The following is a 14,680-nucleotide window of genomic DNA, read 5'->3' as shown; positions in this document are numbered from 1 at the left end:
TCAGTGTCTCAGGTAATTGTCTAAGATTTTTGAGTTACTGACAAATTGCAATTTTCTTCACTGGAGGTAGCTTCCACACCACAAGTTCTTTACATGGATGAAGTAACAGGTCTGAATAAAAAAAACAAAACTGGCTATTGTGCATAGGATGGACAAAGGAAAAAGAAACCAGTTAGGAGACCTACCACAATAGTTGAGACAAGATATAATGATGACCTGAACTAGGATGATGGGATTGGGGACAGAAAGGAGCAGGCAGAATGATCTGCAAATGTGGACAAAAATCCAAAAGACTTATTAACTGACTGGATAAGTAAAGCAGAGGTGGAAGGAATGAGGTGAATTTATTTTTAGAGCCCTAGGACTAGGTATAGATCTGAGTGTCATAGAATCATAGACCATGAAACTTGGAAGTGGACTACAGATCATCTAGACCAATCTGGGCCAATGATGAGTGTAACAAGGATCTCTGTGAGTGATGGATCAGTGGAATAGGTTAGGTACACAAGACACGGTAGTCAAAGACTACAGTAATCTACTGTTTGATAAACCCAAAGACCCCAGCTTCTGGGATAAGAACTCACTATTTAACAAAAACTGCTGGGGAAACTGGAAAAGAATATGGCATCATATACCAAAATAATTTAGATATAAAGGTTGTTACTATAAGCAAAGTGGTAGAGCAAGGAATAGTTTACCTGTCAGATTTATGGAGACCAGAAGAATTTATGACCAAACAAGAGACAGAGAACATTATGAAACACAAAATGAATAATTTTAATTACATTAAATTGCAAAGTTTTTGCACAAAGCCAACGCAGCCAAGATTAGGAGGGAAGCAGAAAACTGGGAAAGAATTTTTACAATCGGTATCTCTGATAAGGGCCTCATTTCTAAAACACATAGAGCACTAAGTCAAATTTATAAGAATACAAGTCATTCCCCAGCTGATAAATGGTCAAAGGATATGAACAGGCAGTTTTCAGAGGAAGAAATTAAAGCTATCTATAGTCACATGAAAAAATGCTCTAAATCACTACTGATTAGAGAAATACAAATCAAAACGACGCTGAGGTACCACATCATACCTATCAGGTTGGCTAACATGACAAAACAGGAAAATGATAAATACTGGAGAAGATGTGGGAAAATTGGAACACTAATGCATTGCTGGTAGAGTTGTCAACTGATCCAAACATTCTGGAGAGCAATTTTGAACTATGCCCAAAGAGCTATAAAAATGTGCACACCATTTGACACAGCATCTCTAGGGCTGTCTCCCAAAGAGATCATACAAATGGAAAAAGGACCCACATGTACAAAAATATTTATAGCAGCTCTTTTTGTGGTAACAAAGAATTGGAAATCGAGGGGATACCCATCAGTTGGGGAATGGCTAAACAAGTTGTGGTATATGAATGTAATGGAATACTATTGTGCTATAAGAAATGATGAGCAGGCAGACTTTAGAAAAACTTGGGAAGACTTGAATGAACTGATGCTAACTGAAGTAAACAGAACCAGGAGAACATTATACACAGTAACAGCCACAACATGTGACGACTAACTTTAATAGACTTATCTCTTCTTAGCAATACAAGGATCCAAGAAAATGCCAAAGGACTCATGATGGAAAATGCTGTACACATGCAGAAAAGAACTACGGAGTCTGAATGCAGATGGAAGCACATTATTTGCTCTTTCTCTTTTTTTCTTTTTTTTGTTTGTTCTTCTTTCTCATGGTTTTCTTCCATTGGTTCTAATTCTTCTTTACAACATAACTAATGTGAAAATAGGTTCAATATGAATGTATATGTAAGAGCCTATATCAAATTGCATGCTGTCTTGGGGTGGGGGGAAGGGAGAGATGGGGAGAAAATTTGGAACTCAAAATCTTATGGAAGGGAATGTTGAAAACTAAAAATAAATAAATAAAATTTAAAAAAATAAGGATCTCTGTTGGCCATATATTGATTTAGTTTTAAAATGTGATTATTAACTGTTTTATTGTATTTTTATTTTGTTAAATATTTCTCTATTTTAATCTGGTCCCAGATGCATTCAAGAGTATTGTGGGCTATAATAAAGCCTGTGGGTCACGTCTGACATGTCTTATCTACACCAATCTCCTTGTCCATATAGAGATAGATCAATAACTTATCAAAAAGTATTTATTGATTACTCAACACTATGCATGGTATCATGATATAGAAAGATATAAAGCATACCCCCTCCCTTCATGTGCATAAACCTAGTTAGAAATTGGACTAATACATATGAAAGAAAAGCAAACAATACATTTAAGAAAACTCAATTAAGTAAAAATGACTTAGTCCCAAGTCAGCCATGAGCAACATGACCTTCAAAAAGTCCTATGTGCCTGATTATACTTATCTATAAAATGAAGAGATTATATTACTTGACCTCTAAAGCCCCTTTAAGCTCAAATATTGTATGCTATTAAATTACAAATTATAAACTATCTAGTACAGACTATACATACTGTGAGATCAGTGATGGCAGCAGTCAGAGAAAGCTTCTTGAAGAAGTGGAATTTGAAAAGGTCTTTAAAGGACTTGCTAAATGTAAAGAAATATATATCCCCTATACCTGAATGGCCCTCCCCCTTCATCTCTACCTATTGACAGTCTAAACTTCCTTCAAGGACCTTCCCGGGTGCCACCAACTCAATGAAACTTTCTTTAATCTCCACCACAGGAAACACTTCAAATAAATGCCTACTGCGTATCGAGCACTAGGTAAGTGATAGAGATAAAAAGCAATTAATTTTTCAAGGTAGAGTATACAGAAAAGTTGGGAGACTTATACATGTGCATGTCATTACAAGTTCCACACAATTTGAGGTATTCTTTGAGCCAATGAGATACAAAGACAAAAGCAAAAGTCTCTACCCTCAGGGAGCTTACATTCTAAGGAGAAATGCTGGGGGGTGGGGGGAGGTGGACAAAAGAGACATACAGTATAGGTACATACAAAAATGGAGGCAGCTAGGTGGCTCAGTGGATAGAGTGCTAGATCCGGAATTAGGAAGATTTGAGTTCAAATTCTGTCTCAGACACTTATCAGCTGTGTGACCCTGAAGAAGTCACTTAACCTCTGTTTGCCTCAATCTACCGCAGAAGGAGACAGCAAACTACTCCAGTTATCTGCCAAGATAACCCCAACCCCATAGACAGTATTGGCCTGTTACGGTCCACGGGATTACAAAGTCGGATACAATTGAACAAATGAACAACAACATATACAAAACAGAACCAAAGTAACCTTGGTAGAGAAGGTAGTATGAAGCTGAGGAGAATAAGAAAGGAAGGCCTCTTGTAAAATGTAGCACTTGAGATGAGCCTTCAAACAAGGGATTCTAAGAGGCAGAGGCAAGGTGGGAACACGTTTCAGGCATGGGGAACATCTAGTATAAAGGCAGAGATGGAAAATGTCAAGTGTGAGAACATCAAGGCCAGTTTGGCTGGACAAGAGTGCATGGAGGCCATAATGTGTATAATAAAGCTAAAAAGGGTAGAATGAAGCCAGATTGTGAAATCATGTGACATTTACTTATAAAAGACTAGTCTGTGATTTATATATGCAGATACTCCTTCAATGAGTACAGATCACAACCCCTCTATACCACAAATCTTGTTCATGTCTTTCTACAAATTCTGTAGAAAAGCTACACAACATATTGGAGACCTTCCTGATAATACGTAGTTCCCCTCCTCTGGTAGAGGGTAAACTCTTGTTCATTGGATGAAAAATCACACATGATGATGTTTGTATTAGTAGCTAAGCATGTAGTGGATAGAGAGCCAGACTTAGATCAATCAAATCAACATTTATTAAGTGCCTACTATGTGCCAGGCACTGTATTGTAACAGTGAAACGGACAATCTCTACTCACAAGGAGTTCACATTCTAATGGGGAGACAAGTACATATATAAAAATATATACACAGCATAAATAAAAGTGAATACAAAATATACACAAAGTAGTTAAATACAAGGTTTGGGAGGAAAAATATTAATATTTGCGATCAGGAAAGGCTTCATGCAGAAGATGGTACCTGAACTGTATCTTAAAAGAGCTGGACTTTGAAGTAGAGGTAAGAAGGGAGTACATTCTAGGTATGTGGGACAGCCAAGGCAATTGTGCAGAGTTGGAATCAGAAAAAAATGAGTTTCAATTCTGGCTCAAATGTTTACTAGCTATTTGAAGCTAAACACATTATTTAGTCTCTCAGCCTCAGTTTCCTCATCTGAAAAATGGAGATAGTAATAGAACCTACCTCCATAGGGTGATTGTGAGGATCAAATAAAGTGTTTTGTAAACCTTAAAGTGCTTTTTAAATATTAACTATTACTATTACATAGTTTGAAAAGTATATGATTCCTAGCACTTCCTACCCCTTTTCCATCACTGAATAATCTAAACTAGGGTTACACAAGACTGGGGGCCATTATGTACCTGTCCATTTCACAGGTTAGCATAGGCAAAAAAAAATTTCACTACCTGTTGGCCAATCTTTTCATGATTAATCTCTCCATAGATAGGCTGGTCCTCAAATTATTATAGATACTGCTGTACAAGACACACTTAATTACCCTGAACTTAACCTCAATATTTCTAGAGCACACTGTGTGGAACTATTGGTTTTCATCATTCCCTACCTTATAGTATACTTCTCTGCTATACATCATAATCCACTTCCTATTCTTCTCTGCCCCCAATTCCCCACATAAGCTCTTCAACAACAGGAACACTATTGTTTTTAAAATCTGTGCCCCCAGCGTCTTGGCTATATGGACTGTGTATGTCTGTTGAATTACATCTATTCATATATATTTTCTTTCTCCCTACATTTTATGTTGCTTAAGATCAGGGACCCAGTTTTATTTATCTTTCCATCTTGCCTAACATTGTGCCTTACAAATACTTAAAGACTAAAAAACTTCCTTGCAAAGTTGTTCTCTTTTCATCTATCTTCCTTTCCCATGGGCTACCACTCTTTCTGTACGTCACTTTTGATGAGTCCTGTATCTTGCACAAAATAGGTGCTTAATGAATGTTTAATAGGTGTTTACTGAATGAATGCTTAGAAATGATCTCCCATCTACCCCATCTCCTTTGTAGTTTGTTAGGTTAGTGGAGTGAAATGCTCAAACTAGCCCTAGCCTCCTTTCCTTCCATTCTTATCCCACTGACTGGTGGGCTCTCATCTTTCCCCTGTAGGATTGCAAAAAGCAGATGATTTTTAAGTCCCCGAGTCAGAAATGGGATACCTGACCATCTTCATTCTCAGCCCTCTAGGTCTAGGATTCATTAAGAACTTCTGCTGTTCCAGGCCTGTGGGAATGCCAACCTAGTGGGTTTTTAATAAGTGTCTTATTCAGTTTCAAACTCTAGTTTTGTGCACCTATTATATGTTCTTTTTTTACTTTTTAGGGGAGTTCAAGGTATAGGAAGGAAGGGAGAAGTGGTAAAATACGAAGCAATTTGGTTTTTGCCTATACGTGCATATATGCATTTGTCTTTGTATCCTGTATTTACCTGTTTCTGATCATGTTATAGTCAATTATCCCAGCGAGGCCTTCTCACTTTTATCACTGCAGCCATTGTCCCCCACACCTGGAAGACTAAACAGTCACACCTCTGAATCCTTGACTTCCTTCAAGACTCAGATCAAGAACTACTTTCTGGATGAGTCCTTTCCTGGTCCTACTACTACAGCCTTCGTCTCTAAGTTTACTGTGTATTGGATTTGCAGAGGGAGCAGAAAGAGTTCTGGATTTGGAGTCAGAAGACCTTTGTCAAATGCCATTCCTACTATTTACTATCTGTGTGACCTGGGGCAAATCACTTCATTTTCCTGGACCAGTTTCTTCATCTATAAAATGAAAGGGTTGGACTAGGCTTTCTAGCTGTAAATCTATGAACATGACTTATATGTTTTGCCTACACCTATATATGTATATTTTGTGTCCTCCCTTGGAATGTAAGCTCCTTGAGAGCCAGGACTGTTTCCATTTTGGTCTTTGTATCATCACCAGTGCATAGCACAGTGTCTGGCATAGAACAGGCCTGAAAAAAATGTTATTTGATTGACTTGTCGATTAAATGAAGGAGCAAAGCATATCAAGGGGCCACCGAACATTACCGTAATAATTCAGAGCGCATGTGAATAAAATCAGATTACAAAGGGCCCTCCGAAAGCCGGGCAGGAGAGCTAAGATGAAGGAGTGCTGGGGGGCTGTTCTCATCAGTGGTCACTTATCCATGAAAAGGTCATCCCCAAGACCACAAAAACTCGAACCCAGAGCTAGGTGGCCTCAGCAGATGCAGCCCAGGGCATGGAGGTCCAGGAGACCCGAGTTCTAATCAGCCACGTACTAGCTGTGTGACTCTAGGCAAGTCACTAAACCTCTGTTTGCCTCAGTTTTCTCAAATGTAAAATGGGAATAATAATAATGCTAACACTCCCTCCCCTGACTCCCTCACCGCGGTAGTGAGAAGCAAATGAGATCATTGCAAAGAGCTTAGAACAGTGCCTGGCACACAGCAAGCGCTATATACGTGTACTATTATTATTACCATTGTTACTATTCCTCCTCTGCGTCGCCGACCGGCTGAACTGTAGGAAACACACACACACACACACAACACACACACACACACACAACACACACACACACACACACACACACACACACACACACTCTCTCTCTCTCGGGAGCCTTCGCCGGCTCCCCGCTCCTCCTCCCTCTTCCTCCGAGGAGGATGCCGCTCGCCCGGCTCCAGCCCAGCCGCCACAGCGGGAGCGTCCTCCTCCCGCCCCGGCCCTCCCACCCCACGCCTGCCCCCCAGGAGCCTGCCTTGGGACCCTCAGCCCGGTCCTCACCAGGGGTCCGGCGCCATGACGCTGCCTCTGCTGCTTCCCGCAAAACTTCCGGGTGGCCGCCGCGGACTACGGCAGACCAAATGGCTCAGTCACCGACGATCGCAGCCGCAGCTCGGAGAGGAAGCGAGAGTGTGTCTAGCTAGAGGCGCCACAAGGGGGCGGGGCGGGGCGGGGCGGGGCGGGGCGGGGCTGGGAGCGGGGAAGGTGAATAGAAAGGACCTGGGATAGAGAAGTGCCTGCAAGGAAGGGCCCTAAGAAATCATGGCTCCCTCGTGCTGGGGATGAGAAGACTGATGTCCAGAAAGGGGAAGTGTTTTGTCCAAGTTCTCAGTTTTAAAGTGGTGGAGCTGGGGTTCAAAATATGAAATCTATTGTCCTTTATACTACACGAGCAGGAAGGGGAATTTAAAAAAAAAAAAAAAGGAAGTGGAAAGGCCTCAGAGTGGTAATTAAGGAAACCTGGGCCTCTAGGTGACGCAGTGGCTAGAGCGCTGGGCCCAGAACCAGGCTCTGAGTTCAAATTCACCCTCAGGCACATATTAGCAGTGTGACAGGGGCAAGTCGCTGAACTTAGTTACCTAATCTGTAAAATGGGAGGAAATAATAGCATCTACCTCCCGGGGTTATTGTGAGGATAAAATGAGATGATAATTGTAAAGCACTTATAGCACAGTGCCTGGCACATTGTAAGTAGGTGCTATATAAATGTTAGATATTATTATTATTATTTATTCAAAGCCTCCTTCAGATGGTTACTAGCTGTGTTACATGACCCTGGGCAAGTCACTTAACCTCTAAGTGCCTGTTTTCTTATCTGTGAAAAGACAAAATTTGAAGGGAAAACCTGAAAAGGCCTTTCCAACTCCAAATCTCTAAGTCTATGAAATGTAAAATAAAATTTAAAGAGCAAAAAATGGAGGAGGGGAAAGGAGAAGGAGAAGTGAATGGAAAGCAGACCTCAGCAAAAGGAAGATATTTGGATAAGCACTAGCTGTGACCTAAAGACTAGTTAAGATTATAACCTTTAACCTTTCAGTGACCCCTGGAACTCTCTAAGAGGTGGTTTCCAAACAGATTATCACCACTCCCACAGCATAAGTCAAATCTATGAAAAATCATTTTAGCCCATATTTTGGTCAAATAGAATTAAGCATTATATTACAATTTTAGAACAACACAAAAAATCTTAAATATACAATGAAAATGTAGCACACTCATCAACCAATATAATGTTCTTATTTTTATATTTGTAATAAAATCAATCAGCTGTAAAGGTGAAGGTCATTAAGCTGGGAGATAACAACTACCTCACCCCCACTAGGAGGAAGATAGAAGTTTAATCAGGTGAGAATACATCTTGACCACTCATGCCTGATACATTTATCAAAAGTGAGAACTTATCTCCTTAGTTCACTAAGCACCAACAAAGCTTGGATATAGCCCTATATGCAATAGGAATTCTCTTTAGATTAGGTGAAGCACTTGGTCATACCCACATTTTCAATGTAAGCACTTACACTTTGGAAACGCTACAAATCAGGGCTTGATTTATTGTTTTGTTGATTATTTAGACTGAAGAGAGTGTTGGAGAAAAAGGTTAATAATGAAGATTAAACTTAAAAGTGTCTCATGTACAAAACATTTACCAACTATGTTCACATTCACACATTGTTCAAGTGAAAACATAACTCCATCTTCACTGGGTGAAAAACTCCTACATACTTCCCTAGGTGCAACAGGAAATCTTTTTAGTTTAGCCGAAGCATTTGGTCACATCCTCCGGGGCCTGAATAAAAATACTGGAATGGACAGAATCAGAGAGCTGAGTGCCTGGAGAAGAGATAGCTAACACCCTGAGAAGGAAGAGTTTTGGTAGAAAGAGCAAAGCCCTAATTCAGTCTCAGTCTAGGCCCCTTGGTCAGAGAACTTCTTGAACTTATTATAACGGTCTAGAGGATTTGAACTTTTTCTTCAAATCAATCTTGCTTCCTCAAAGCTGAAAAGAAAATAAAAAGATGAAGGACTGGGCCATACTTTTCGTACATTTACTCAGGTCTGGCTTAGCAACTCATAAATTATCAGTCTTTCCATCTGTGCAATCAAATTTTGGTCATCACATAATCCTCTTATTCTTCCTTGGCCAGGAATCAGCTTCTCCCAAGTTTCCATATGGTCGGAAAGTCAGAAACCAGGCGCAAAATATATAAGCATGCTCTATGTAACCCACCAACATTTGTTATGCTGTTGAAAATTATATAGCCAGCTTAGATGGCAACAGAGGGAGATGGCCATAGGGAACCTACATTCCCATAAACACTCTAGTAAAGCTATAAAAGTGAAATAGAACAATGATAAAGGAAAGCTAAGAGAAATGGCTTTATAAACCACTCCATCCTCTCCAAAACTGCACAAGAAGACCAGACAGATCTCAATGCTGAGCAGAGGTAAACCAGAAGAGTCACAAGATACAGCACACAAGCAGCCTGGAGCCACAGAAGGACAGCATCCAGGCAGCCTCCTATGGAGCCCATCATGCAGGAGACAGGATCACATCAATGCCTGAGCAATGTAATACCCAGGTAGCACAGTGCCCAGGCAGCTCATCTCATAGCAAAGGATAGGGCCAGCCAAGTACCCTGGCAACATTGAGTCAGATAACCAATGCCTGAGCCCTTTCCGGACTTTGGATGAGATCAGAACCGAGGAAGCACCAAGCCCAGGCAGCCCTCTCCTACTGTTCTATAGTACAGAACAGAGCCAAACCAGTACTCTAGCAGATCAAGGTCCAGACAGCCCAATCCAGAGCCAGAGCAGATGGGGCAGCCCAGTGCATGAGCAGCCTACACCTTAGCCACAGACAGAGATAGAGAGACAGGGCCATCCTAATGCTCAGGGCCAGTGAACCATGACTAGTAGGAGACTCTGGGGTCAAGACTCTAAAAAGAGGAGACTGAGAAGGAGAAGAAACCAAAAGCTAAGTCAAGGTACCAGAAGACTAAGCCAAAACTCAGAGGTTCCTACAGGGGTTGACCACTTCAAAAAGGTCCAAGCAACCATAATAATGAACAAAAAGTTATCAGAATTCTAGGTCTACTTCCGAGAGTGGACATAGTAGCTCACTCTTACTATCATTCCCTCAACTTGCCTTGCATTTACAAACTGGGTTTTGGGTTACATCTTCAGAGGGCAGATGTTATTCCCAAGTTCTAGGGTGTAATCCTGGCTTTAAAATGGTCAATTTTCCCTACATGCACAAAAATATTTACAGCAGCTTTTTTTGTGGTGGCAAAGAATTGGAAGTTGAGGAGACACCCATCAATTGGAAAATGGTTGGAACAAGTTGTGATGGAATACTATTGTGCAATAAGAAATGATGAGCAGGATTCACTTTGCAAAGTGAAGTGAGCAGAACCAGAAAAACATTGTACACAGTAATAGGAATATTGTACAATGTTCAACTGTGAATGACTTAGCTATTCCCAGCAATACAAAGATCCAGGATAATTCTGAAGAACCTATAATAAAAATGCTATCCACCTCCAGAAAAAGAACTGATGGAATCTGAATGCAGATCGAAGCATACTTTTTTTTTAACGTTCTTTATTTTTCTTGCGTTTTTTTTTGTCTGTGTTTTCTTTCACAAAATGACTAATGTAGAAATATGTTTTGCATGCCTGCAAATGTATAATCTTTATCAAATTGCTTGCCTTCACAATAATGGGGGAGGAAAAGGAAGGGTCAGAGAGAATTTGGAACTCAAATTTGTAAAAAAAAAAAAAAAATGAAGGTTAAAATTTCTAATTGGGAAAAAAATTCGAAAATTAGGCTGGACTGTGATTGACTCCTTGTCACAAGGATGAATGAGTCCTTTCATGAAGCAGAGGGCCTGAGATCTGCAGGTGTGGAAGAGATGCGAGCCGCCTAGTGGTTGGAGGCGCTGGTTTGTACGCAAGCGCAGGTGCAGGTTCGTTGCCATGGCGACAGAGGGACGCGGTGCTCTGGCAGTGAGTCTCAGCTAAGTAGAGGCTAGTGGTGTTGCGGTGATGGCGGATTCCGAGACTCTGCCAGAGTCTGAAGTACTTGGACTGGAGCTTGAAGCAGTGATCGGCTTCAATGGTGAGGCACGAAGAGAGATGCTTATCCGGCTCAGTTGCAGGGATGTTAAGAAAGTCACTTCGCCACAGTGGCCCCTACTCTGTAAAATGGGTATTGGGTTTATAATTTCTAAGGACCCTTCCAGCTCTAACATCCTTTACTCTTAAAATTCGGTGATCCTATGTGGCCTAGAAACCTATGGGCGTAGGGTTGCGGTGGCAAATGGAGGATTTGAGATATAGAATAGTTTGCGCCCTACCTGCGTTTTGCCTTTTGCCCCAGACTTTAGCCCTGGAGTCCAACTCTGATTGATTGATCTGAGGGGAACGGATAGATAAAGAGGAGCGGAGGACTAGCTACAAGGATGGTGGATAGAGAGGGCTAAAATCATTAAGACCTTGTAATAGGTGAAGTTGTTCTAAAGCACCTTCTCCAGTTTGGGAGTCCCGAACGTCAGCCCTCTACCTTTGAAGCTTGTCCTTTCTGACCCAAAGCATTTATACTTTTTCCTCCAGTTACTAGGGTTGGGCACTGCTACGTATTTGACCCTATCTGCTCCCAATTCAAAATCTACTGTGCTGTTAACTCATCTAGTCTATTTTCTCTGCCTTCCAAAGTGCTGAGCATGGTAACTAGCTAATTTGATTGTGGGTGAGGAGAATGGAGTGGGGGGGGGGGTGTAAAGAAGGCTGGAATAAGGGCAGGTAATTTGTATTTTTCATCTGGAGGGGGTCTTTGTTGTCAGACTCAATGGAATAATTCCAATACTGAAGACTTTAAACTAAGTAGTAATAATGCCGTGCTTGTAATTTTTAGTTTCCTAAAGTGCTTTCCTCCGTGCAAGTTTTTTGGTGTTTCTTTTTTTGGTTCAGATCTGTGTGCTGTATTGTGGGCTGCTGGCTTGGAAATTCTTTCCACAAATGCAGATAGACTATTGCTATGTAATTTAAAGTCTTAGAATGATAATGATGATAATAGCTAACACTTACATAGTGCTCTAAGGTTTGCAAAGCTCTTTACGATGATGTCCAGGGTTACACAGCTAAGAAGTGTCTGAGGCTATATATCTGAAGTCAGGTCTTCCTGACTCCAGATCCAGCAATCTATCCTCCATGCCATCTAATTCTTAGAGTTGCCTGGGGGAGTTGGGGGTGGGGGTGGGGGAACTGCAAGGTTAAATGCACTGCCAGTGGTCACAAAGCAAGTATGTGTCAGAGGCAGGATTTGAACCTAGGTCTTCCTGACTAGGAAGTCACTTCCTGTGACTGGAAAATGCGGAATAAGGTTGCAAAACTATATGGGACTGAATAGTAGAAATTCTTGAAAACTATGCTGAAGGGTTTGGACTTTATATATTAGAAGGCTTTAGAGGGAATAGCAACACTAAGCACTATAGAGTTTAATGCTGGAGAAATATTTTTTCATTGACTCTGGATGTTTTAATGGAATTTCTCATTGAAATAACTGAAATACATTAACTAGTCTATCTATTTGAAGTTCAAATGTACATTGAACCTTTCTAATGTAGTATATTAAAATTGTCTATATGTTTCTATTAGACTGTAAGGTTCATGAGGGCATATGACCATGATTTGGTGGTTTGGGGGGGTTTTTTAAACTTTTTGTCTTCTTTAGCACCTAGAACTTAGGTTCAAGAATCAGAATAGGCTTCCTATAGGAGGTGGCACTTGAGCTGATCTTAGAAGGATGGTTAGGAATTCTGTGAAGCAGAGATGAGGGAGTATAATCTAGGCAAAGGGAACTGTGGAAAAGGGGAAAAAAAGTATTTATATAGCTCCTTCTACTATGTGCCAGGCACTGTGTTAAGCATTTTACAGATATTATTTCGCTTTGCAAGATACGTGCTATTATTATCCCCATTTTACAGTTGAGAAAACATACAGAGAAACAGAGGGTAAGTGATTTGTCCAGGGTGACATAGCTAATAAGTGTATGAGGCTAGATTTAAACTCAGGTCTTCCTGACCTGACTCCAAGCTCAGAGCTCTATCCACTGTGCCACCTTGCTGACTAGAAATGGAATATTTTGTATAAGGAACAGCAAGAAGCTGGTTTGTCCAGAATGTAAGAAGAAGGATAATGGGCAGTAAACTTGGAATGCTAGGCTACTGCCAGATTGGGAAGGACTTTAAAAACCAAATAGAACCAAAATAAAGTCAAAATGGGTACACAATTTAGATATAAAGGCTGATACTATAAGCAAACTGGAAGAACAAGGAATAGTTTACCTCTCAGATTTATGGAGACCAGAAGAATTTATGACCAAACAAGAGATAGAGAACATTATGAAATGCAAAACGGATCATTTTGATTACATTAAATTGAAAAGTTTTTGCAACAAGCAAAGCCAATGCAACCAAGATTAGTAGGGAAGCAGAAAAACTGGGGAAGAAATTTTACAACCAGTGTCTCTGATAAGGGCCTCATTTCTAAAATATATAGAGAACTAAATCAAATTTATAAGAATACAAGTCATTCAGTGGATAGAGGACCGGTCCTGGAGTCAGGAGGCCCTGAGTTCAAAATCAGCCTCAGACACTTGACACTTACTAGCTATGTGATCCTGGGCAAGTCACTTAACCCCATTACCTAGTAAAACAAACAAACAAACAAAAGAATACAAATCATTACCCAATTGAGAAATGGTCAAAAGATGTGAATAGGCAGTTTTCAGATGAAGACATTAAAGCTATCTATAGTCATATGAAAAAAATGCTCTAAATCACTATTGATTAGAGAAATGCAAATTAAAACAACTCTGAGGTACCACATCACACCTATCAGATTGGGTAACATGACAAAACAGGAAAATGATAAATGTTGCAGAAGATGTGGGAAAATTGGAACATTAATGCATTGTTGGTGGAGTTGTGAACTGATCCAACCATTCTGGAGAGCAATTTGGAACTGTGCCCAAAGGATTATAAAAATGTGCATACCCTTTGGCTCAGCAATAGCACTTCTTGGGCTGTATCCCAAAGAGATCATATAAATGGGAAAAAGATCCACATGTACAAAAATATTTATAGCAGCTCTTTCTGTGGTGGCAAAGAAGTGGAAATTGAGGGGATGCCCATCAATTGGGGAATGGCTGAACAAGTTGTGGTGTATGAATGTAATGGAATACTATTGTGCTATAAGAAATGATGAGGAAGTGGACTTTAGAAAAACTTGGAAAGAATTGTATGGACTGATGCTGAGTGAAGTGAGCAGAACCACAAGAACATTGTATACAGTAACAGCCACATTGTGCTATGACTAACTTTGATAGACTTAGCTCTTCTCAGCAATGCAAGGATCTAAGACATCTCCAGAAATCTCATGATGGAAAATGCTATTCACATCCAAAGAAAGAGCTATGGAGTTTGAATGCAGATGGAAGCATTCTATTTGCTCTTTTTTTTTCCTGTTTTGTTTTGTTTCTTCTTTCTTGTGGTTCCTCCTATTGGTTCTAATTCTTCTTTACAACATGACTAATGTGAAAATATGTCTAATAGTAGGCAATAGGTGGCGCAGTGGATGGAGCACCGACCCTGGAGTCAGGAGGACTTGAGTTCAAATCAAGTTCAGACACTTGACACTAGCTGTGTGACCCTAGGCAAGTCACTTAACCCCATTGCCTAGCCAAAAAAGAAAGAAAGAAAGAAAGAAAAT

General features: G+C 40.4%; 2 protein-coding genes across 4 annotated transcripts in view; one reads left to right on the top strand and one right to left on the bottom strand.

Moving 5' to 3' along the window:
- Nucleotides 1–7,016, bottom strand: part of STX8 (syntaxin 8) — a 272,706-nt gene extending 265,690 nt beyond the window's left edge. The window contains exon 1 of the mRNA XM_027857160.1: nucleotides 6,912–7,016. Within this exon, the coding sequence (XP_027712961.1) occupies nucleotides 6,912–6,928 (17 nt within the window). The 5' untranslated portion in view covers nucleotides 6,929–7,016. The remainder of the gene's footprint in view (nucleotides 1–6,911) is intronic.
- Nucleotides 7,017–10,929: 3,913 nt separating this feature from the next.
- Nucleotides 10,930–14,680, top strand: part of CFAP52 (cilia and flagella associated protein 52) — a 63,631-nt gene continuing 59,880 nt past the window's right edge. For 2 of the 3 annotated variants that reach the window (XM_027857216.1, XM_027857218.1), the window contains exon 1: nucleotides 10,930–11,027. In XM_027857216.1, coding sequence (XP_027713017.1) covers nucleotides 10,955–11,027 — 73 coding nt within the window. In that variant the 5' untranslated portion in view covers nucleotides 10,930–10,954. The remainder of the gene's footprint in view (nucleotides 11,028–14,680) is intronic. The other variant, XM_027857217.1, reaches the window with a different exon arrangement.

This window comes from Vombatus ursinus, unplaced genomic scaffold (assembly GCF_900497805.2).
Source record: "Vombatus ursinus unplaced genomic scaffold, bare-nosed wombat genome assembly UNPS02011916.1, whole genome shotgun sequence".
Taxonomy (NCBI): domain Eukaryota; kingdom Metazoa; phylum Chordata; class Mammalia; order Diprotodontia; family Vombatidae; genus Vombatus; species Vombatus ursinus.
The sequence above is the reverse complement of the archived record's forward strand: the minus strand, read 5'-3'. Positions and strand labels throughout refer to the sequence as shown.